General features: G+C 40.7%; 1 protein-coding gene and 1 long non-coding RNA gene across 4 annotated transcripts in view; one reads left to right on the top strand and one right to left on the bottom strand.

The window, feature by feature from the left end:
• The window catches only part of slc8a3 (solute carrier family 8 member 3), a 142,686-nt gene extending 120,834 nt beyond the window's left edge, over window positions 1-21,852 (top strand). For 2 of the 3 annotated variants that reach the window (XM_034857564.1, XM_034857565.1), the window contains 4 exons: window positions 15,652-15,776; window positions 16,496-16,595; window positions 18,557-18,826; window positions 20,378-21,852. In XM_034857564.1, coding sequence (XP_034713455.1) covers window positions 15,652-15,776; window positions 16,496-16,595; window positions 18,557-18,826; window positions 20,378-20,754 — 872 coding nt within the window. In that variant the 3' untranslated portion in view covers window positions 20,755-21,852. Of the gene's footprint in view, window positions 1-11,021; window positions 11,040-15,651; window positions 15,777-16,495; window positions 16,596-18,556; window positions 18,827-20,377 lie in introns of all 3 variants that reach the window. The other variant, XM_034857563.1, reaches the window with a different exon arrangement.
• LOC117935448 lies at window positions 23-15,051 on the bottom strand. The gene is made up of 3 exons (XR_004654762.1): window positions 14,976-15,051; window positions 2,415-2,418; window positions 23-41 (listed from the first exon to the last, which is right to left on the bottom strand). It is a non-coding gene; the product is annotated as an uncharacterized LOC117935448 (long non-coding RNA).
• Window positions 21,853-26,355: the final 4,503 nt, after the last annotated feature.

Here is a 26,355-nt window from a genome sequence, read left to right as displayed (position 1 = left end):
GTGGCGTGTTCCTTTAAACAAAACAATCCAAAAGTACATTGCTGGCTGATATATCTAAAATAATTTGTGTCAGGCCACCGCTTCAAGGACAACATTACATTTAGCTGCTAAGTATGCTTGGACATTTTATCCCTGCTATCAATAGCTGACAGCAGACAGATGACAGCAAACAAAGGGAAAGAGAGAGAGAGAGACATACCGGAAATACTAAAAATCAAGGGATGAGTGGAGAAATAGAAAGATGTGTGAGAGATAGTGGGACATAGAGAGGGGTAATTAGAGATAAAGAAAGGAGACAGAGGCTGGGAAGGGATAAAGGGAGAGATTCAGAGTGAACAAAAGGCCGTGAAGGAAGAACCACCAGAGACTCAGGCAAAAATAGCAACAGCAACAAGACTCTTGTTAATAGGAGAAAGCGTCCCATGTGAAATGCAGCATATGGGCTGATTAGGAGCGTCTCCAGTGCGTCCAGAGGCCGGCTGTCTGGGGTTTGTAGGCTTTCCCAACCAGCCGTCTCCAGTCATACAGATTCAACAAAATATGGAATCTAAAAGGAATCTGTTTCTTTTGGTACATTTGATTTTCACATGTCCTTCTTAAAGGAACTGTTGATTTTTGGAAAGGACTTTCTTAGCTAGAGTTAGATTTAAAGATTGATACCACTCTCATGTCTGTACTGTCAATATGGAACTACAAGCCTCCAGTTGGCTTATTTTAGCATAAAGACTGGAATTGGGGGGGATGGGGTGTTAATTTATACAGAAATGGAAATTGAAAAAGATATTGGGGGGACTATTGGGGTTATGTGGGGAAATTGGCCAGCACAGTGACTTCCTGGCTAACTGTTTCCCCCTGTTTTCAGTGACTGTGCTAAGCTAAGCTAACTGGCGGTTTCTGTAGCTAACAGACAGTTACCAATCTTTTTATCTTCTGTGACTCTCCACATGAAAGCATGTAGGTAGGCCTAAGTTTCCCAATACAACAAGCCATTCAAGAGACATGCAACATGTGGTCAGATAAGGAAAAAATCCATATTTAACTGCTCAGTCTGTTATGTTATGCAACATCAAAATGTGTTTTTGAAAGGTACTTTACGGAGGATAAAAAGGGATTAAGCTTTAGCTCCATTTGTTCTGGAAGAGTCAGTGACCTTTCCCTGCTTTTTACTGTAAAGCAAACCCCGATTCCAGTCTGAACTAAATATAAAAAATACAGCCTTGTGACTGGTAGACGGTGCCAATTTTCTTGCCAATGATTGCATTTGTTTACAGTAATCACCCTAATATCTCAAGATGAATGTGTTAAAAGATTTATTGATGTCAAAATGCTACACACCGCGGCTTTAATTAGCTCAGCAAGATTAAAAACATGACTTTTCATCCGTGAAAGACCTCCATCAGGATGCTCAAGTGAAATCATCCAGCATTCAGTTAAATTATCATTCCATTCAGTCTGGCAGCGCTGCCTCAGAAGATGAAGTATGGCGTGTACTCAGCATTTTGACTCCTTCCGATTCCATGCCGTCAGAAACATGGATACAGCATAACAAGATGATGGACGCGTTACACAGTCTGCATATTGAAAGATAATAAAAGGCAGCTGAAGCATCTGTCTTTGTCATCTCGTTCCTCTCCGACAGTGTGTGTCTGGTGCAAGTTGAGTAGCGGCGCAGATCGGCGACGTGGTCGCTCAGCTGCAATATTGAACCGTTATTATTTAACACATCGCTCTGAGCTGCAGGAGGCACTCTGATTGTCTGCAGCATGTTTTCCCATCACAGTCTGTGGGCCGATACGTCTGTAGGTGGATGTACAATATGAGTGTAAATATTATTGTGTGTGTGTATGTGTGTTTTTGTGTCTGTGTGTGTGTGTGCGTGCAGGGGTGTCGGACTTGGGGGAAAAAGGGGACCAAGTACCCAGGGCCCTGATGTGAGGAGGGCCTAAAAAGATGCTAGCACGAAGAGCCGTGGATGCGGGGAGGGGCCCATAGAAAATGCCTTTCTACAGGGCCCAGAATTTTGTGCTACGCCCGTCTGTGTGCGTTTGTGTGTGTGTGTGTGTGTGTGTGTGTGTGTGTCTTATCAAGAGTGATGACTCATCCTTAGAACAGTAGATAGTGTCTTTATAATAAAGCCCCATGATTGGACAGTTGCAGTCAAACATCAGTCATCCCTCCATGTCTACTTGCCAACCCGTCTCCTGACCTATAGCTACTAGTCCCTTCATCCGTTCCAATCCTCACAAGTTTCCATGTGTCTTTCCTTTCAACCCTCCTCCTCCCCTCCTGCCCATCAATTCATTCATTCATCTCTTTTCTACTCCATCATTGTTTTGGATGTGGCTCAGGTGGTGGATCATGTTGCCCAACATGTGCTGTAGCAACGTGTCCTTGGGTTAGACAATGGACGCCACACTTCTTCCTTCCATGGTAGCTCTGCTGCCAAAAGGTGTGTGAATGTACAACTTGTCCTCATACAACTGTGCGTAGGTAGTTATGCTTGAGTTTTCATACAAATGTCAAGCAGCAGTATCCATCTGTAGGGCTACATGATAGGGGTGGGAATCACCAGAGGCACTACGATACGATATTATCACAATACTCGGGTCACGATACGATATTATTACGATTTTAAACATATTGCAATATTCTGCGATATATTGCAATTTATTAGCTTTTTTACAACTTCATTATTTTGTCCCCAAAGGAAAACGTTGTTAACATCTGTTTGTTCATCTCACATGAATTTTGTTGCTGTAAAATGTGACTGTTAAGCTGACTAACAAACCAACACTTTCATGAATATGTTATAAATGTTGTATACACCTGGCAAACTGAACTGTTTGCATTTAATTAAGGTGGACTAGACTCTAATACAAACAGGTATGCACTGCTGTGCTATTACAGGTAGATTATTACAATGCAACTTCAGCCCTTAACCTCTAGGGAATTGGAAAGGCAATAACTAGCCTTACATTAAAATAAAATGTTAAAATTAAACAAAATGCAAAATATACTCTTTAATTAAACATAATGTGCTACTGTTTTCTGCCAACTTTGGTACTAACAAAAGTTCAAAAACATTTTGTGTTTGCAAAACACTAGACCTGGAGGTGTCCCGCTAACTGAACGGCAACGGCCATATTAGAAGCGTTGTTGGTGACAACCACCAGGTTTTGGTTTGCAATCCCCCATTCTCGTGCAGCATTTCACAGAAGGTGAGCAATGTTCGCCCCGGTGTGAGTTTCGTGTACTGCTCTAATTTGGACACCGTGAGACAGCAGTTGCCAGTCTTCTGTGATATAATGAGCTGTAATAGTCACATAGAACTCCACTGCCCGTGACGTCCATGCATCACAAGTCAATGCAACAGGTTCTGCTGTTTATAAACTTTCCTGAACTTTAAGCTTAACTTTAAGCTTAATCCCTCATTTTCCTCGTTTAAGGACGCAGGTCTTTGCACATGAAGCAGGCGATGGCTTGAGTTATTTTCTTCGCTCGCTCTGAATTTGAGGTAGCTTTGTCAAGCTAAGTGTGTCCAGTGTTGGTTGGTTTTTCGGCGGCGCTGGTTTAGCATTAGCTTTACCGTTCTCGGCTAACGCTAACTCTGGATGGTGGCGTGTGAGATCGTTGGTGGTGTTCCTTGAGTATTTTATTTGCACACGACACTCCTTGCAAATCCCATGTATCATATCCATCTCAGTTGTCCCTTCCTTGTTAAAAAATCCGAAAAGGTTTCAAACACTTGATTTAAACACAAACGGTGCATTTCAGATTTTTTTCTCTGATGCTGCCATGTTTATTTTAATTTACATCTTACTGCACGCTGACGGTCACCCGGCTGACCTCACCAGAAATCAAACAGCGCCATCTGGTGGACTGGATAAGTAATTGATTTGATTATTCTACTACCAAACCGTTAAATTCTCACGTGCAATTTAAATAATAAAAGATCAATACTTGGCGTCTGTGTATCGATACAGTATTGCCACGGGAAATATCGCAATACTATGCTGTATCGATTTTTTCCCCCAACCCTACTACATAAGCCTGCAAAAACTACATGGTTAGGTTGAGTAAAAGTATGTGGTTTGGGTTAAAATAAGTACATTTTTTACTTAACTTATGTACATGGCGTTAGTTAAAGGAGAATTCCGGTCGATTCCAACACATAGCTCTGTTGTTTGGAAATGTGGAGTGCTGTCAGTAGAAAGAAAAATGAAACAAATCAGTGCTGTCTACACCGTGTTATCTTCCTGGTAGAGTTAGCACCTAACAGGCTTAAACAGGGCAAGTTGTCTCTGGTTTCTGTTTCTACATAGTCAGTGCTAAGGACATAACAGGAAATCGTTTTTTTTGTAGAAAAAATACATTTTGGAATATTGGATTGTATGAGTTTGGCAATCGACTACTGTGGACTTCACTGGAGAACAGGAAATAAAGAGGTATGGATTAACACAACTTTCTACTGCAGTCAGAATCACTGTGTTCCCTCAGAAAGAATCACTGCACATGGGTAGCCCCTTATAATGACATTTTTAACATGTTTAGAGGCTAAAAATACATTTAAAACTTGCCCTGTTTAAGCCTATTGGGTGCTAACCCTACCAGGAAGATAAGACGGTGTAGACAGCACCGATTGGTTTCATTTTTCTCTCTACTGACAGCACTCTACATTTACAACCAACAATTGACCGGAATTCTCCTTTGAGTACGTAAATTCATGACAAAAGTAAAATAACTCAACGCTGAAACGAACAGTGGTCTTTGGGGTGAAATTCATGTGTTTGTTTGACCCACCTATTCAATTCAATTCAATTTTATTTATAGTATCAATTCATAACAAGAGTTATCTCAAGACACTATACAGATAGACCACACTCCAGAATTTACAAGGACCCAACAGTTCTAGTAGTCTCCTCCAGAGCAAGCAACAGTGCGACAGTGGCGAGGAAAAACTTCCAACCCAATCCCCACGTCCAGGCCCAAGGGTACGCGGGTCCCAGTATATACAGTCAGGAAAATAAGTATTTGAACGCCCTGCTATTTTGCAAGTTCTCCCACTTAGAAATCATCCAGGGGTCTGAAATTGTCATCGTAGGTGCATGTCCACTGTGAGAGACATAATCTAAAAAAAAATCTAAAAATCACAATGTATGATTTTTTTAACTGTTTGTTTGTATGACACAGCTGCAAATAAGTATTTGAAAACCTGACAACATCAATGTTAATATTTGGTACAGTAGCCTCTGTTTGCAATTCCAGAGGTCAAACGTTTCCTGTAGTGTTTCACCAGGTTTGCACACACTGCAGAAGGGATTTTGGCCCACTCCCTCACACAGATCTTCTCTAGATCAGTCAGGTTTCTGGGCTGTCACTGAGAAACACGGAGTTTGAGCTCCCTCCATAGATTCTCTATTGGGTTTAGGTCTGGAGACTGGCTAGGCCACGCCAGAACCTTGATATGCTTCTTACAGAGCTGCTCCTTGGTTATCCTGACTGTGTGCTTCGGGTCATTGTCATGTTGGAAGACCCAGCCTCGACCCCTCTTCAATGCTCTAACTGAGGAAAGGAGGTTGTTCTCCAAAATCTCGTAAGACATGGCCCCGGTCATCCTCTCCTTAATACAGTGCAGTCACCCTGTCCCATGTGCAGAAAAACACCCCCAAAGCTAGATGCTACCACCCCCATGCTTCACAGTAGGGATGCTGTTCTTGGGCTGGTACTCATCATTCTTCTTCCTCCAAACACGGTTAGTGGAATTATGACCAAAAAGTTCTATTTTGGTCTCATCTGACCACATGACTTTCTCCCATGACTCCACTGGATCATCCAAATGGTGTTCAAATACTTATTTGCAGCTGTATCATACAAATAAATATGATTATATGAATATGATTTAATAAAAATCATGAATTGTGATTTCTGGATTTTTCTTTTTAGATTATGTCTCTCACAGTGGACATGCACCTACGATGACAATTTCAGACCCCTCCATGATTCTACGTGGGAGAACTTGCAAAATAGCAGGGTGTTCAAATACTTATTTTCCTCACTGTATTTGTTAATTAGTGCATTACCTTTCGTAGGAACAGTGAATGAGAGCAGCCGGGAATGTGTGAAGCACTTGTCCAGAGCACGATACAAGTTACCATTCCTCCACATGTCAAACTCCTTCCTTCTCCCATCTCATTAATGCTCCATCTCCTTAATTTATCCTCTCCTATACCTCCACCATTCCCCAAATCCTCCCATCTCTGTCAATCATCCATCCATGTTCCTATTATTCTATCCCTCCAGATATCCATCGCTCCACTCTCCATCCTTCCATTCCTCCACATACCATCTTTAATATTCCTCCTATATTTTTGCTTCTTCTTGCTCTCTCATTTCTGACAGTCCCTCCATCAGTCAATAAATCCATTCACCAATTTATCCATTCGCATTTCCTTCATTCTCCATTCGTCTGTACCTGATGGGTACCCCCTATCCATCCACTCCACCTTTCAAACAATAGCCATTCATCAATCGCTGCATCACTGTCCTTTGTTTCCTCCTTGTATCTACCACTCTGTTCATCTCTCTTTTCCTCTTTCCAATCTCCACAATCCAATACCTCTTCCATACTCCATTACTGCTTCCTCCACTTTCCTTTTACCATCATTGCCCTCCGTTCCTCCTCTCCTTCCTGCACCAATCCCTCCATCAGCCCTCTTGTGCTCCATAAATCCATTCACCCATCTTCCCCCATTCCTTCCTTCCTACATATACCAGATTCTCTCTTCTTCTGTACACCTTGTCCTCCCTCCACCCATCCACACATGCAGCTCCAGGCGCAGATCCACCTCCGGCCTCTGCGAACCAGAATAGCCCTGATAAGTCGAATGATGATTCTGTCTTAATGAGCTGTGGAGAGAGAAGGCGTACATTAGCAGCTGTATCAACGCTATGACTCAGAGCCCTGCTGTTTGTGAGAGCCAGAGAAGGACTCAGTCTTTTGTAACGAGACAGATCTGATTCGGCCGAGTTCGCAGGAGAACATGCTGATGATGACAACGGTTAAACACAGACACCCCACCCTAACCGTCACACACACACACTCCTACACCCCTCCAATTACATCCCTTTGGTTATTCTTCCCTGTCGCAATTGTACTGCTGGCACAGTGACAACCTTCTGGATTGTGTGCACAACGGGTACTATGAGTGTGTGTTTGAAACACCTCTGTTTGTGTGTGTTCCTTTATTAGCATCATTTTTGGCTGTGTGTATGTGCAGGTCTGAATGTGTGTATCTACAAGTTTGCATCTGTGTGTATATGCATGTCTGTTGCTTTTCTGTGCTGAAATAATATTATAAATACTAATAACTAATAATGTTTCATTTTCTTTGCCCTGACTTTTGGTGGCACACTGCTACCTTTCTTGGCTGTATAAGGTTAAGGAGTTGCGATTGGTTCTGGAAGTGTTTTTCCCCATTTAGTTTTTCTCCCTTTGTATCTATTCCTCTTTAAATTTATGTTGTGTATGTTCATGAACTCTCTCTCTTGGATGTACTGATCACATAAGTTGATGTTATGACCACTAGTTTTAATAGTTTCCACTTAGTTTCTGAGAAAGGTTTTGTTTGTTAGTTCTCATTGTGTAAGTAACATTTTGTGAAAGCACCAACAGTCAACCCTACAATATCATCCCAATATCGTCATTAAGGTATCTGGTCTAGAATATCGTGATATTTGAATTTCTCCATATCGGACAGCCCTAATTCATCGTTAGTTGCGGCCTTAGTTTTCTGTGCGTGTTAGTTCGTGTTTGTGCATCTGTATTTTATGTGCTTGTGTGCTTTGACGTCATCTGTTCCTGTTTGTGCGGTTTGTATCTATTTATCTGAATGTGTGTGTTTGCCACTCCCTTTACTAAATGACACACTGCTATCACCGACTGGGGTACGGACACTCACCACAGCTGGGTTTTATACCACACACTAGTACTAATGATAATGAAGCAAGTCGCCCACAGCAATTAATACACTTTGCTACTAATGATGATTAACTGTGGAGTGTGTTTGATTTAGGAAGTTGATAAGCTGCCTCCGAACACAAACAGGTTAATTGGTATCATGTCTCGGTTGAAGGAGGTTTCAGAATTAGCCAGACCATTCATGGAAGATGTAAGCAGCTTTGTTTTGTCCTTCAGAGCCTCTGATCCCTTTAAGAGCGTGAACATTGTGTCCTTGTTTTATGAATGTAAGCAGAAATTATGATAAAGACGTCAAAAGGGAGACTTGTCAACGTGAATCTCCAGAGGCTAAAAGGCACGGAAAGGCTTTCTCCTCTCTCTTCATCCACTTACGGCGTATCCTGTCATGTAATTATCTGCCTCACTGGATGACTTTTTGAGCCTCTTTTTATTCTTAATCATCATTTAGTTATGGTTTACACTTTGCTGAAGGCATTGGAGCGTGTTGCGTTGTGTCACTGATCAGTTCTACATATACAGCATGCAGATAAACAATCCGGCAGGCTAAGGAAGGGGCAATACAGTTTCTGAGCATCTGCATGGGGCACCTTCATCATCAGCATAGTTTATTTTATATTGTGCGGATGGTTTTTTGTGGTTGGTTGGAGCAAGATGATATGCAGCCTCATCCATGATGGATTGTCAGAATACCAGATCTGACTGGGTGAATAAAAATCTGTTCCCTCGCTGAAGTACATCTTTTAATCAAATCCTCAGACTGCTCCAGTAAATAAACCTTCTTTAAAAAGCCGTAGGACATAAGACAAACTGGACGAAACCTCACAGGGGAAATGTAATACAAGTCCCCCCCCCCCCCCCCCCTCCTTGGATGGCTATAATGGGCAAAAGTAGCATCTTTATTTTTTTTAAATTAACAGAAAATTGCCACAGCCATAAATTCAACATTGGGACTATTCTAAAAGAATGGAATGTTAAAGGTCCCATATCATGCTCATTTTAAGGTTCATGCTTGTATTTCAGGTTTCTATATAACCCTCTCGAAAAAGCCCAGTCTGCTCTGATTGGTCAGCGTTTCCAGGTCTTGGTGTCTCTGCACCGTCGTTGCAGCCGGGGAATGACTGTAACGACACTGTGGCCGCACTTTCTACTTGTATACAGTATATACAGTATAGTTGTGACATCACAACAGTACGGAAGTCCTGACAGCTCGCTCCTGAATGCAGGCTGTAGTTTAACAGTATTTTCATAGCAGCTTGAACTGCTTTATAATAAAAATTAAAAATGAATGGGAATCTCATATTTTACAATTACATTTTTGGGGGGCATTTTTAGGGCTTTATTCAACAGGACAGCTGAAGACATGAGAGGGGAGAGAGAGGGAATGACATGCAGCAACGGGCCGCAGGTCGGAGTCAACCCAGGGCCCACTCTACCAGCTGAGCTATCCGGGCGCCCTACAATAAGATTTAAACTTTGCAATTATAATGTAGCAAGTCCAATATAAGTTAGATAAAACACAAAAGTATTGGAGAATGGTTGCGTAAACCACAGAATCTTTGCAGCCGTCCTACAGACAGGTCCCTCCTAAAAAAAAGTGAATCAAAGGTTTCATTTATAGGAAGCATGGCCGTTTTAGCTGTAGTGCTGTTCCAATGTTTTTTTCTTAATTTTATTTCTTTTAGCTAGGTCAATGTGCCCAGATTTAAGTTTGTTTCATTCTTCAGTGATTTACTTTATTTTAAGACTTCATCATTGCATGATGTTCTTTCGTGCTATGTATCGGAAGAGTTTCAAAAACTGTGAATTACAAATACGTGAAATGATGGGTCCTAGTGAAATGAGTCAAAGGTTCCTAAAGAATAATGTTTCTTCTCACAGTAAGAATATTTTGAACGCTAATATCACCCATTGTCTTTTAATTGAAGCGTCCAATAGCTAATATCTAGCAGATATCTTTTTGTGAATCTGATATTTTAATAATTATTAAGATTCTGTATCTACAGAAAAGAAAAGCCTCTGGAGCATCAATTAGGCCTGTGTGAGAAACTAAAACTCCCCAACAACTAACAAGGCTTTCAGGCTGACTGGCAGCTATTCATGTCAGGTTGAAGGACCCCCCCCCCCCACGCTCCCAACTTAAGCTGTCAGAAAAATCTTGTCATCCACACCTACGCCATACTGACAGTGGCATAACTGGCACTTTCATAAGTGTACATACAACTGTTGTATTTTTGTAAAAAAGATGTTAATTTGCATTCATTTGTTTTATACACAGCAGGAATCTGGAGGAAAAACTAATTTACAATTTAGTTTCTCAATTTAAGTAGATGCTAAAAACACGTTTTATATTTACAAGCTTTAACCTAATTGTTACCTTACTAATTCTTCTTTCATATCTATACATTTTCCTAATCGCTGCCATCTTTTAAATGATTAATTGTTGAATTTATTTTTAATACTTCTACTTGATCTTTGAAGTTTAGAGACTAATTAAATCAAATTCAAGCATTATTAGCTTTTTTTGTTTTTATATTATGATAAAGACACAATGCATGGGAAATATAAAATGTTACTATTATTGAAAGGCCAATTTCTGGCAAATACATATATTGGCCCAACACTATTTCCTACTGAACTTGTTTAATAGAGGTTAATAAGGGTGTCAGCTGGGAGTAATAAAAACTTTGAGTTAATGTTATTCTCATAGCTGGAGATGATGTCACAAAATATCTGTCCATTTGGTTGATTTGTATCGGACATTTTTCCCCTTAATAAACCTCGATACTCCCTTTGTGCCCATAAAAAAAATACCAAATCCCATATTGCTCCTCTACCTCAGCCAGTTGAACAATCAGTGCTGTATATATTCCACCGCAGGGTCAATACCAGCTGTTTTCTGAGGCCATCACATTTCTCTCCTCGTTATCAACCGGTTTTCCATCTTATGCATGTTATTTCCATTTCCACTGCTCATCCTATATGTTTTCTCCATGTCTTCCTCTTTCCCCTCCTCCTCCTCTTCCCTTTCTTCTCTCCCTCACAGCCCTGTTGTTAGCAGACGGTAAGCTCTCCATTCCTGCTCTAAGCATCTCCACTAACCATTGACTCTGTGTGTGTGTGTGTGTGTGTGTGATCTTCTGTGACTCTTACAAACAATCAACATGCTCTCTTGCTGCTCTCTCTCACACTTATTGATGATTTGCCACGCTAATGAGCGGATTAATTCATCCTAAATCCATAAATCATGTTCTCCAGTCAAGAAGAAGACACAAACACATGATAATGCCAAGATTTACAAAAAATAAACCATGAATTGCATTTCCAAAATTAGAAACTTGATTACCTTTGTGGGATTGTGTTATCATTTTTCCCCTTCCTTGTCAAAGAAATTGTGTCATGTAGACGGTGCACAGAGCAGGGGGATGGCAGGATAATCAATTTTTTAAACATGAGCAAAAGAAATCCTGTCAGGACTTGAGGGTACACACTTTCACGGATGTGTAATTTGATGTAGCTTTAATGTGTGTGCGCGTGTGTGTGTGTGTGTGTGTGTGTGTGTGCGTGCGCAGGAACTCATGCGCAGCTATATTATGCATGCCTCGGTATGTGTGTGTGCTTGCCGACACGCCCTCCTATCAAGAGGACCGAGCTGTGATCTTTAATGGCAATGTTAATATTTAATGGTGAGCGTGTTGTCAGCAAAGAGCAGAAGGCTGGGACTCGGGGCTCATATAAAAGATGACAAGGTCTCTGCACCAGGTGGCTCAGTGGGGGTGCCACGCACAGAGTGGGATGAGAGGCCTTTGGATGCACAGCCACTCCTTCTTGATAGAGTTTGACAGCACAGAATTGATGTAATGGCGCTCTTTGTAGTGTGCAGTGCACTCAGGAGCTCTGTGAAGCATTGTGGCGTCTCCTCTCTACAGCAGAGCCACCCAGGACACATCTGATAGGCTGATAGGACTGATCAGGTTGTAAAAAAAAAAAAAAAACATGAGATAATGCCTTACTAAGTACTGGCATTGAATGGAAGGCCTTGAAAGTACTTGATTTGTTATTGTTGCTTCAGCTCAGTCTTACAATCAGCACTTTACATCCTGATCGTAAAACCTCATGATGGAGATTTGTGTTGATGTAGCATTTAAAGGGCCAGTTCACCCAAATCACACAAAAACAAATTTACCCAAAAGTTTAGTGGGGGTTCACAAAAGGTGGTGGTAGCTTAAGGAGTTGGGTTGGCAACCTGTAAGGATTTAAAATTGATTGGTAGCTAGGAGCAGCCCCCTCACTCTGACATCTGTCCATAAGTGTGTGTATAGCATGTATAGGTTTCTAAATGTGTGTAAATCAGGCCTGTGTTTGATGTGTGTGAAACTCTACTAACAAGAGTGAAAATTGGGAATTTCCCCTCGCGGGAGAGATAAAGGCATGTCTTCTTCTTCTTCCAGGTCCTGAAAAAATGGTTTAACAAGTCTACTCAATAGCTTATTTTCTGGAGCCTTTAAGCGTATAGACTTTGCGATACAAAGTACACTATAGTATGTAGCAATGGTGAGATTAAGGATTATGACATTGTTTTCCTACATAGCAAATTAGCTTTGATTAAAGGTGCTCTAAGCGATGTCACGCGTGTTTTAGGCTACAACATTTGTTGTCACACTCAGCAAACATCTCCTCACTATCTGCAGCTGCCTGTCGCCAAAACATGGTTGAGGCTAGGCATTGACCTTGAACGGTTAAGATGGGTCATCATCCAGCAAGTCTCCCAGGACTTTTTGCAAATCTAGGGTTACCATAGACTCAACCTGAAAAATGTTCTGCAGTGTACATGTCAACTGGAATTGACGTCAACCGGGCGTTGACATCAGTCAATGCAGATTAGTAGTAGTAGTTAATTCTCTCTGTGCCAGGAGGCACACAAGGCTTGGACATCACTCCACCACTGGGTCACTCCTCTACGTGTTGTTGCCATCGAATCTTGAAAATATTCCGTAAGCATTTGGTCTGGAAGATGTCTATCGTCTTCTCCTCTCCCTTGGTTTGTTTCCAGGTCTCGCAAAGCAGAACCGAAAGGACCAAGCTCTTGAAAAGGGAGGTTGCAGGGCAAATGCAGATTGGTCAGGGCAAAACATAACCAATATAAACCCCGCCCTAAAAGAAATCAGCTAGGTTTAAATGTCCCATGACATGGTGACCTAGTGGTCCCCTAATACTGTATCTGAAGTCTCTTTTATATAGACCTTAGTGGTCCCCTAATTAGGGCTGTAGTCAAGACCGCCTTTGTCGAGTCCAAGACCAGGACTAGTCGAGTCCAAGTCAAGACAGAGTCCAAAGAGGTTCGAGTCTGAGTCAAGACCTTGTCCAGAGAGGTTTGAGTACGAGTAAAGACCGAGTCCAGGACAGAAAAAAAAAGTCTTATGCATGACAGTATCAAGACAAGTAAAGCCATTCCCCTTGATATCATATGGTGATAACTCATAACAGCTTCATAGACAATACTGCTACAGTAGTACTAGTACTGAGCATTTGAGCACCATTATGACAACATAGCTTCACTCCAGAAGTAGTGTAGAAATGATGTGACCAGAATGAAGTTAACACACACACACACACAAACAAAGACACACACGGCTCGGCAACGTTAGCTAATGTCCGCTACCATGCAAACGGGCTAACTATAGCCAGTTAGTTTTTTCTATAACGTAACAAAAACCTACCCGTTCTCGTAGGCGCAAGGCTTATTTCATGTAATACAATGATGGCTCAAACTAACGCCACAGGTCTTATGTTGACAACGTAGACGCAGATATAGGAAACTCTTAAGGCAGCCGTAATATTTACCTAGTGTCAGTAAGCTCGGCTAACGCTGGTGCGCTAACGTTAGCAAACATCGGCGTAGCGTTAGCTAACGATAGCTGTCTAAACTTGTAAAAAGCCCAACAATATCCTCCCTGAACTGTGTTTCACTTTCCCTCCAATATTATCATCAACATAATAAAGACAGCTGGACTCGGTCGAGACCATAAGTCATATTGGGCAAGACCAGTGGTCAAGTCCGAGTCCAAATACTACCGAGTACGAGACAAGTCGAAGTCCATAGAAAAACGGTCTCAAGTCAAAGACCGGACTTGAGTACTACAGTCCTGCCCCTAATACTGTATCTGAAGTCTATTTTATATAGGCCTTAGTGGTCCCCTAATACTATATCTTAAGTCTCTTTTATATAGACCTTAGTGATCCACTAATAGCCCTACTATATCTGAAGTCTCTTTTATATAGGCCTTAGTGGTCCCCTAATACTATATCTGCAGTCTCTTTTATATAGGCCTTAGTGGTCCCCTAATACTATATCTGCAGTCTCTTTTATATAGACCTTAGTGATCCACTAATACTATATCTGAAGTCTCTTTTATATAGACCTTAGTGGTCCCCTAATACTATATCTGAAGTCTCTTTTATATAGACCTTAGTGTTCCCCTAATAGCCTACTATATCTGAAGTCTCTTTTATATAGACCTTAGTGTTCCCCTAATACTATATCTGAAGTCTCTTTTATATAGACCTTAGTGGTCCCCTAATACTATATCTTAAGTCTCTTTTATATAGACCTTAGTGTCCCCCTAACACTATATCTTAAGTCTCTTTTATATAGACCTTAGTGTTCCCCTAATACTATATCTTAAGTCTCTTTTATATAGACCTTAGTGGTCCCCTAATACTGTATCTGAAGTCTCTTTTATATAGACCTTAGTGGTCCCCTAATACTATATCTGAAGTCAAATTGGCCAACCTGAGCTTTCATTATCCCAAAGCCGGAGCAGGATACCCAGGGCTCGGTTTGCACCTATCACCATTTCTAGCCACTGGGGGACCATAGTCCGGCTGGGGGGACGCATATTAATGTTAAAAAAAAAACAAATAAAGGGAAATTTTCATGCCATGGGACCTTTTCAGGGAAGATTTATATGCCAAAAGATGGCAGAAATGAACATTTTACACAGCTTGGACTCATTAGGGGATAAAGCAGCGACTTGAAATGTATACATTATATTTCTATCTTTCCTCACAGGACCTGTTTCTATTTTTGTTTGTCCATTTGTTTTAGTTTTTTTTGTTGAGTTTTTTCCATATATTACACACAAATTGAGGTGATTGTTAAGTTGTTCAAAATTCTATAAAAACTAAAGTAATAAAACAAAATGATAGAAATCAGCTTACATGAACACAATGGCAGGATTTTAGACTCAAACTAAGGAATGTAGAGGACATTGAAACTCACTGAACACTTCTGGATAAAAATAGCATAATGGGTAATGGTAAAAAAATATATAGATCTGCACTAAATATTTGCCTTTGCAGTGTTTTGTGCCAGACTAGTCAAGCATTCAAGTTTGTCAAACCTTTACTTTACAAAGTTGGACCGCCACCAAGACCCTTGTCACAGAGAAAGCCTTCAGAAAGAGCTGTTTAGTAGGCATTACTACAATAAATCTTACAGTTTTTCATTACACACAGTTTTTACACAAACTGTTACCCATGATGCAACCCTCGGGTGTTTTGTCTGTATGCTGTGAAGTACAACACACCATGCCAATCAGCTGAGCATCCTCTTATTTTGACTGGCATCTTTCTAATTGTGATTTATTCTGCTCCGTCTCGCCCTCTCCGCTCAGATGTACCAGACAGAAAGATGACATCAGACGAGGAGGAAGCCAGGCGGATCGCAGAGATGGGAAAACCAGTGCTGGGGGAACACTCCAAGCTGGAAGTCATTATTGAGGAATCGTACGAGTTTAAGGTGGGAAAGGTTACTCTTCAAACTGAGCAAATGAGCCCGATATGCCCGTGTATTACTGCAGTGTTTTCCATGCAATCAAACACAGACCAGATCATTCCAACTAATTCAGCTGCCACCTTTCCTGAAATAACAGCTACATAATTCTGATTTAAGCAGTTGCTCTTCTTCCAACCCACACAGATGCATTTCTGGAGGAGACATGGTTTATATGCATCCTCTAACCTCCTCAACCAAAATATATAACGTATTAGTTTCTGGTTTCATCATGCATCCATCAGAGCTTCCCGCTGCCTGGTACTTGATGCCACTGCCATCATGTGGCGAAGCTCATGTATTTCTCCTCGCTTTTGTCGACGCAGCCTCTGAACATAAATAGTTTCAATTTTAAAAACATTACATTAAATAATAATTACAATAACATTTACATTACAACTGATACAACTTTTAAACAATCAGGTTAAACAAACACAAGAAGATACATAGAAGTCCTTTATTAAAGCCTTATATACTGAATGATTAATGGGGAAGACCCCAATTTTAAGGTCCTTTGTGCATTACAGGAATGTGGAGGGCCAACTAAAAAGGACTTTTTGCCACGCTCAGTCCGATTATAAGGGACCGCAAGTAAAAGCAATTTATTGGACGAATGGAAAATAGATTTACATATCTAGTAACGGAGGGATTTCATTCTTTTTCTGTCTGGGTATTGTATCACACAGAGCACAGTGGACAAGCTGATCAAGAAGACCAACCTGGCCCTGGTAGTGGGAACCAACTCCTGGAGAGACCAGTTCATGGAGGCCATTACAGTCAGTGCAGGTACAGTTAAAGAAAATGATTGCAAATGTTTGCTGCTCTGACTCTGGGAGGATGCTCGCACTGGACATCAAAAGCAAAACCCAAGACAGGCTCAAGTATGTCCTAAACTCTGCCGATAGGGTCCTCACCCGCACCAAAACCTGGCAGCTCATCACCCCAAACCCTCATCCACCATCAGTCTTCCAATCAAGTCCTGCAACACACATAAAATCCTCCTTCCATTCCCTTCTGAACAAGCATATTGGCAACAGCGGCAAGGAAAAACTCATTTTATTACAGATTAAATTAAGTTTTAAAACAGCATTTATTCATCATTGAATTTAGTGTCAAACTTTTGCCTGATATGGAATATATCTAATAACTCAGTGCCATTGAGAGCTGCAATTTCATACAATTTCATTTATGAAAGGTTTTATTATCCCACAGTCTAATTTGGAGGCTCTTTAAAGGAATAATTTTGGGAAATGTGCTTAATCACTTTCTTGCTGAGAAGATTGATACCTCTCACTCTCTCACTCTATGAGTGGTATCAATCATCTGATCTAACTCCAAGCACATCTGAAAGTCTTCATCTCAAAATTACTGGCTACAACCGACCTCAGCCTAAAAAACACCGGTTTCAGAATGAGCCTGCAAAAACTCATTTAAGTTTGAATCCTCCCAGAAAGCAAAGCTCTTGACGCTTTAGAAATATCTCATGTACGAAATATAAAAGCCGTCCATCAAGTCAGACGACAGCAGCATCAGATGACATCACATGGCCTGACGCTTTAAATCAGCACAGTGTCCCCTCCTGTCTTGTGAGCGGCTCGGACACAGAGGACGCTCTGCCCCCTCATTTTATTTCTTAGACAAAGACTCTTAGAATTAAATCAAGACGTGAATCTTTTCTTTTATGCCACTTTGGAGGTTTATGCCTCGATGCAGAGGTCAAGGGTTTGAATCCCAACAGTGATGATTTTCTCCGTGTCTTTCTCACCTGTCCTATCTAATAGGACAGGTGTCCTATCTAATAAAGGTGGAAAAGCCCCAAAATGAAAAACAATACATATGAAGTTTATAAAACACAAGTTTTACTAAAAATTAAACTTACTAAAAAAAAAAAAATAACAGCCTGTACGTCCATCTGAATTGATTAGGCCATTAAACACTATACTTCTTCAATCGGTGTTGGTATAATAAACAGAACTCTCTAAAATTGACCTTGGTTATTATGGAATACTGTCTGCTTTGAGCATATATTTCATTTTGTCACTTCTCCAGGGCGAGCACACTACAAATCTGCAGAATGAGTATTTTGTATTGGATTTGGGATGATACCCTTGAACTATGGCGAATGTCTAGAGCCTAAAAGCAAACATTTTAACCCACAGAGTGAGTTAATAGTACTAAAAGAAAGTAGTTTGAGAAATCAGGTTACGATCCATGCATTATTAAACGAGGTAGGAATATTAAAGTATAAACTAAAGTCTGTAACCTAACTAAAGCAAAAGCCAAGTACATGTACATACTTTATCCCCATCTATTTAATGTATTTGTAGCACATTTACAGTTGACATGTACACAGTGACCTCAGGCTTAAGTGATATGATGTCTCACACTGAAGAATAAGCCATTGTGCCATTTTAACAGAATGTTGTTCTCTTCCCTTCCCTCTCTGTCATCCCTTATCTCCTTTATCTATCCTTTATCTCGCCAATGTTTTCCAACTCTTCTCTGGCTATTTGTGCTTCATCATCTGTCTTTCTGTTTTCTTTCCCTGTCATATTCTCTTTTGCATTTTTCATCTTCTATCTCACCCTGTGTTTTGGCTCTCTGTCTCTTCTCTAAATGGTTATTCCCCTTCCCTTTAACCACTCACTCTTTATCTTTGCCCAAATATTCTGCTACCTCTTGGTACCCTTTCTACTTCTCCACTCTCTCCTGTCATGCCTCTCCTCCAACCCCACCCCTTCGAGCAGATGAGGATGAAGATGACACAGGGGAAGAACGGCTGCCGTCATGTTTCGACTACGTCATGCACTTCCTCACCGTCTTCTGGAAGGTCCTGTTTGCTTGCGTTCCTCCCACAGACTATCTGAACGGCTGGGCCTGTTTCTTCATCTCCATCATCATCATCGGCCTGCTCACGGCCGTCATCGGCGACCTGGCGTCTCACTTCGGCTGCACCATCGGCCTCAAGGACTCAGTCACTGCTGTGGTGTTTGTGGCACTCGGCACATCTGTCCCAGGTGAGAAAAAAGGACATGACATTGTCTGTTCTCTGAAGTTTTGTATATATTCATGTTTGTTTTTTTGTCAGTTGATGGATTATAAGCTTCCTTTATGAGCTTTTGAGACTCATTTAAACAGCAAAACATGCTTTGTCATCAAGATGGCTGATTTTCCTATTTTCCCCAAACTGACATTTTCACCTGACAGGAACAATGTGTCACCAAAAACTTTGACTCTGTCAGCATATTTGATATTAAAGGTCCTGTGTGCAGCATTAATAATTCAACACTGCATTCATTTCGGGGGAAAAGATATTATAAACAAACAAGACGAATAAAGAGAAGATTGCCAGCATCTACTGGCCTTCACAGTGCAATTCATGTTTTGAGCGACAGATGGATTTGCCAGGAAATGGAAGATTTGCCTCCAGCATTTTTTATCTTCTCCAGGAAACTGAATGATCTGGGGGGAATGGGGTGAAATGAAACAGAAATTGTGGGAGATGTGGTCTACATTTCATGAAACAACGATCTATAACTATAAAATCGGGGAATCTCTGTATGTGCGTGTCTGTTGTCTTTATCTAATAAGCTGTTCATCCAGTCCACTTCGCCCTTGGTTTCCTGGGTACCCTATGAACTTGGATTGGCTTTTGGACATTAATAAACTCAATGAAATTTAACGGCCGCACTATAAAGGTTGAGGAAAAAAGGTTGAGAAAAAAACCTAACGCGGGCTCTTTCAAATCTTTGTATGTACAATGTGAGTATATTACTCAAGTACTAGTGAAATTACCTATCTGAAAAATTATTCAAGTAAAAGTAATAAGTAGTTCATTTAAAATGTACTCTAAGTAAAATTTACTTAGTTATTTTTTTTTTTTTAAACGGGGGGGGGGGGAATCTGTCCCATATAGTAAAAATAGGACAAGCTTAATAATAAACAATTACAAACAATACACTGAGACGAGGAACAAGTCCCGGGACCAACAAAATAAAAAAAATAATATTAAACAGAAGACAGACGGCAGGGAGGGAGACAAAACAACAAATGCAGAAACAGACAGGCACAAAACACATGCATAAACAGAGAAACACACGGACAGACAGACACAGGACAAGGGACCAAACACCTGCACAGGTTAGAGCCCGGACCTCACAGAGTCAGCGATGCACCGCCACGTGTCCAGAGTCTTCCCCGGTAATTTTGTGAGTAAATTCTGAATCTGCAACGTTCTCTGTCAGATTAATGTAGTAATGCAATGTTTTCCCTTGAAGAAGAACTACATAAAGTCAGTAGGCTGTAGAGTGTGGTTGCATATTAAGTCCTCTGGGGTGCAGTGGTTCTGGAGAAGGCTACAAGCAGCGGAAGGTACCACAGGCCAAGCACTCGGCCCCTTCCAAACAGGCACATTTTGAACGGGCAATGTACTGGTACAATGAATAAGAGAGAAGAGAGAGATTTTGTGTGCAGAATTCCATTTGGAAAAGGTGATGTCATGTCTTTCTGTGTACCAAACCCGGGTCAGCAACCTTTGAATCAAAATGAAATGACTTCTCTCTCTGCAGACACCTTCGCCAGTAAGGTATCAGCAGTCCAGGACACCTATGCAGACGCCTCTATCGGGAACGTGACCGGAAGCAACGCCGTCAACGTCTTCCTGGGAATCGGCTTGGCCTGGTCGGTGGCGGCTATCTACTGGCACATGAAAGGGAAGCCGTTTGTAGTGGAAGCCGGCTCGCTGGCGTTCTCTGTCACTCTCTTCACCATCTTCGCCTTCCTGGCCGTGTCGGTGCTGCTCTACCGGCGCCGGGCCCACATCGGAGGAGAACTGGGCGGGTCCCGGGGACACAGACTGGCAACGTCAGCCTTCCTTTTCGGCCTCTGGTTCCTCTACATCCTCTTCTGCAGTCTGGAGGCCTACTGTCATATAGAGGGCTTCTAAACTAAGAAGAGTTCAGCTGGCGAGAATACGAACATACAGGGGTTTAAAGTACAACTTCAGAAGTAAAAACGTGAATTCCCACTGAGGAATTTGGGTCAGTCTTGGATTAATGGTATGAAAGGACAGGAGAGGTAGACCCAGGGTTTTCAGAGACACCTCCCTCTCTCTCTTACTCTCTCTCTCTCTCTCTCTCTCTCTCTCTCTCTCTCAACCCCTTCTGTGAGGACGCTTGGAGGTGAGTATCCTGCCCTCTAGTGCCGACAGGCCTGTTGGCCCCAGCAACAGGAGAGCCATCCTGAGCCCGTGCCAGTGTGCTTACAGTTGGGATTGGATTACCACCGAGATGCCGGGGCGCTCCTGCATTCTAATGGAAGAGACTGCAGTCTTATATCCGGAGAGAGTTGAGTTAATCAGAGGTCTATATTTTTCTCAACATCTGACGAGAATGACTTTTTAAAAAAATGTATTTTGTGGATAAAAAGGCAAAAAATTAATAAAACAAAAAAAAGTTAAAAAACACACACACATAAAGAGGAATAAAAGACCTATTTTCTGATCTAGGTTAAGGAATAGCAAAAGATAATGTCGTAAATGGGAATATTTTGTTGAGTGACAGTGGGATGGATTCATAGTATTTATTTTTAATTTGCATAGTTTCCTAAGGAGCACTGCAGAGTTCTCAGAAATTATTAAATGAAGAAAAGAAGAAGAAGAAGAAGAAGAAGAAGAACGACAGTGACAGTTCATACTGGCAGACAAATCACCATTCAAACAGGCGCGGAGGAAGAGGTGGACACAGGGAACATGGTCAAACTGCCCTGAATATTACTTCAAAACTCTATACGTATCTATATATACTATATTTCCATATTTTCTGTATATTTTGAATATTTGTTTAAATGTGGTCACCTTCTGCTCTAACAGAGGATTGCTGTGGCTGAGCGGGAGGGGAGGGGGGGGGTCAAACTATCTACTAGAACGATGTCTTCACATTTCTAAGAGTTATGTATCTTGCCTAGGTAAAAGTATGACATTGTATGTTCTTTATTTACTGATATCTTGGTCTCACTCCAGTTTTCACCTTTTCAATCAGAAATCGGAAAAAAAAACACAGTGTTGCTGCAGAGGTAAATTCAGAGGTATTTTTGTACTGTTCCTTCCGCACTTTGCTGTATAGTTCTATTTATGGAGACTTCTACTTGTACATGTGCAAAAGGCCAATATTAAAGGTTTCACTATGGACTGAACAGAGTGCCTGTGGACGGAGAGGGGTCTGCTGCGGCTTCCCACACTGACGAGCTCTTTGCTCAGCTGAACAACTGAAGAGTTTCTTTCTAAAATGTTGCATAGCCATTTTTAAAGGTCCAATGTGTGGGAACTTCTCCCATCTAGCATTGAGATCATAAATTGCAATCGACTGTGTTGCGCCACGCAGTTCAAAGTGCATAGTACAGCTACGGTAGCCTTCACGCTTCAAAAAGCCAAAATGTCATCCACGTCTCCATCCAGCTTTACCTCTAACTATCCGGTCCGTTTGTTTAATTTTTATTAATTGTGAAATGTTATGCTTGCGAAAATATCCATTAGCAGATTAGCAGCACCTGTGAGTTTATCTTGTGACAGAGCGAAAACACAAAAGGCGGAGAAGTATATCCTGTATGTCCCTTACCGCCTAACATATATCAACATATAAAATTTCAAGCCAATAGGAGTAATTGGAAGTGATGGTGGTGGTCAATATTCATGAGTAAAGACAAGTTCGTATACGGGCAACACAGATTTTGATACCAAACAGCTAAAAACATAACACACTGGACCTTTAAACCTGCATTATTAGATTTGTGGCCACTTTGAGGCAGCAGTATGAGCTGAAAACACAACAGTTGCCATGTTACAACCTTACAGAAGGCCCTGATTCTGCTAGCTGCTAGCTGGTGTTCCTCTACCACAAAATTGAGGGTTTCTTTCACTCTGTAAAATATTATATGAAGAAGTTAATCATCTTCCTGGGTTACACTTCTTTTTTTGTGCATACTGATTTCAAGCCTTCACAATTTTGACAAAATGAAACAAGTAATTTGCTAGCTTGCAAAAGGCTGTCCATCCTGCGCACATTTACCATTGCATTACTATTAGCTTTAGCATTATCCTAACTTTCTTACATGGGAAAAGTATGTTAAATACCACTAAATGCAACATGAAACAGAACGCAAAATAGGCCAACCGATGAGCTAGGTCATGTTCCAATGCTAAAACTGCACATTTTAATGTGATTCTGAAGCAGGTTTTCAAACTTATGGAACAAAATCCAGAAGTTTTACTTTCACAAAGTTGGTGAATGTGTTAGCAAACAGCTACTTATTTACACTTCTAGTAGACCATGAGCAGCGTTAGCATTCATTTTGAGTTGTGTGTTTGAACACCTGATGAATATAATCTAATATTCACTCCTGTTTCCTCTGTTTTGTTCTCCAACAACTACTAAAGGGAAATATCTGGCTCTTTAGCTGCTAAATACTCCCACGTTGAGCACAAGCTAGATGCTAACTTTGTTTAGGAAGGTAGCATAGAGTGGCGTTAGCTAGCAATGCCAACTACTTTATACTTTATCCGAGGGGAACTGCAGAGTTGGGTTTTTAACTGATTGGGAGGGACACGTATCACATTGCACATAATTCCATCCATTACAAATATGAATTACTGGTAATGCAGCTTTAACGATGTAAAATCATTCTTTTCAAGGTGGTTTCAATATTTCTCTGTGTATTTCTATGTGTTTTACGGCAGCGCATTATAAAATGACTCATAAATTACATGTTTTCTTTTTTCTTTTGGTCATTATGTCAAGAGTAGTACCAGTGTTGCTCATTTTGGATTGAAACTCTTCAGTTAAGAAGCAGGTGTGGGTGTCAGAGCAGCAGATAGCTCTAGATTTGAAAGTATAGCCTGATATTGATACTCAATGCTGTTTTACACACAACTGGTGCTTCATTTCTAAAAACTAGAGAAAAAAAAAACTAAAAACACATTTGAAAATCCCAAGAAGCAGAAGAAAATATGTTTATTACTTAATTTGCATAAAAGTGTATGCTGGTATATAAGCAGTCAATTATTGGCTAATTTTGAAAAATCACCCATGAGATTACCAAAGAGGTGGGATGCAACATCTGTTTAAAAAAAAAAAGTAAGAAAGAAAATGAAGTTAATAGAGTGACAGTGAGTGGCAGTGACATTATATCCACAGGGGGGATGTCCATCCCCAGTCTCTGTGGTCATCTCTTCTTCTACTTCTCTCCTCCTCCACGTCCTCTTCCTCAGTGTTCTTCCTCTGGGGTGAGCAGTGTTGTATATATGTCTTGTGGCAGAATCGGATGCTCTTTTCCAGGCCCTGGACCACACCTGCTCACCTCACTCCGTCTTTATCTCTCGTACATATAAACACACACACATTCAGAGTAGAGCGATGGGTCCACTGCTGCACAAGAGGGAGGACAGTTAGGCTGACTGTCCCATTCAGAGGTAACACAAACCCACATTATGTACATAATCTTCAGTGTATGTTTACATAGACACGGTACAGGGTGTCCTGGTGGGGAAAGCATGTCAACACGACCCTAACATCTCATCTACAGTACAGGTTGTCTGCAGTCGCGTCATCTGATCCAGAAGTGTGAAGTTTTTATTATTTATTTTTTGGGGGGCTCACTGTCACCCTTTCTCTTGTTGAGTTCAGCAGGTATTCTATCCCTCGTGATGTCAAGGGAATTCAGTTCTTATTTATCTTTGCCTTTCGTGGCAATTTGTATTGCTCATTTGGTTGTATTGTTGATTTCTATCTGCCGGGTTGTGTTGAGCTGAACGTCGGCCAGTGTGTGTGTGTGTGTTTGTGTGCTGTGCATATTGCCAGGCTGTGCAACCGATTCGCACTCGTGTGCACAGGCGGGGCTGTTCTTCTTCACAAGGGCGTGACTCTAGATTGGTTCTGTTATTTTGTCTTAAAAATACAAGTGTTAGTTCTGTAAAAGATGAAAAATATTGATCCTTCAGCTGAGCCTAGCCTGAGGGATAGAAGTGGAATATCACCGTATAGGAATAGGAATTGGTTGTGGGACACCGAGGAAAGCTTCTTTGATTAGGTGAATACCGGTAACTTGATGTGTTTTAATGGAAAAGGGGCACATTTTAATGGATGGGTATGTTTTTTTCCTGGCCTGCAATGAGATGTCAAAATAAAAAAGCAAAGTTCCAAAGTTGACTGTGTTTTAAAATCAACCCGTTTTTTTTCTTTTAAAAGCAGCTTTCTGGTTCCTAAGAAAGCCTGATTATGTGTCCTTGAATCCAACTATGTATCATATTGTCAATGTCACCGAGTTAACTTTTCAGGAGTGAAGAAAAGCAGACTTGTAGATTAAAGTTTTGAAATGTTTCCACAAAAAAACCCAAATCACAATAAAAAATCTCCAACATTGGTGTTACTTGGGGTTTCACAAAACAATACTGCAGTTCATGCTACTTTTTAAATACGATGCTGTGAAAAAGCACAATTGTGTTTTCCCACACTGGACACATGGAGGTGTGGATTTCTTTTTATGATACAGTGTTCTAGTAAAGTAAAGCCAAGTAAAGGGATTATTTTGTACATTCATCTTGCAGATACTTTGACTCTATTTCTCAGAAACCAGTCCTCTGTCTGGTATCTCAAATCTTTCTATCGATGCTCTCCATGTCTGTCGGTTGCACTTCACTGCATATTTGCAACTATATCTAGCGACGCCTCTTGGTTGTGTTAAGCCAAACCCTATTTTGCCTGTCGTGGGTGGTTGGTTATGTATGTTTTTCATAATTCTATTAAAGTTGCCAAGAGGCTGCAAATGAACTCCTTTGTTTACAATTTGCAAACTGCAAAGTATTCTAAATTTAGATTTGAGATATTCTTAAAACCAGCTCTGAGGCAATGGTCCTGTTAGCTGCAAGGAAGTAACTTTAGATGCATGTTTTTGTTAATATCTGTAGTTTATTCTGGCATTTTCAGGCACATTAAATCTTAATTGATTATCAAAGGGTTCAGCTTTTCCCACTGTAATACACACATTGTCCTAATCTCTCACGCTCACAAGATTACTAAAGTCTATATTCGTTGTCTGATGAAAAAAAAGTAAAATTTTTAAAAATGATATAAATGTTCAAAGTAAAAATCAAATCAAAAGCAAAACCAACTCACAGCTGTCTCAGGTATGAAAGTACATTTCTGCCTGAAAAAGAAAGAATATATAGATGATAAGTCATGAAAAAAGGGCAAAAATATGAGATGGTAAGTCAAAACTTTGAGTTACTATCTCATAATTTTTGCTCAGTGAGCTAAAAGTTTGACTTTGTGTCCTTCTTCTGAATTCCTGTTTCAAAGTTTGGACTTAGCAGTCAAAAGTTTGGACCTATTAGCTCATATTTTACTTATTTATCTTACTATCTTATCATTTCTAATATCTTAAAGTCAAATGTCTGTGTCACTATCTCATTGCTTTGACTTACTATTTCATAAGTCTGACTTAGTTCCCGAAAATGTTGGCTTAGTAAGCAACATGTTTGACTTTTTATTTTAAT

This window comes from Etheostoma cragini, chromosome 20, assembly GCF_013103735.1.
Source record: "Etheostoma cragini isolate CJK2018 chromosome 20, CSU_Ecrag_1.0, whole genome shotgun sequence".
Classification (NCBI taxonomy): domain Eukaryota; kingdom Metazoa; phylum Chordata; class Actinopteri; order Perciformes; family Percidae; genus Etheostoma; species Etheostoma cragini.
This window is presented reverse-complemented; position numbering and strand designations above follow the sequence as displayed.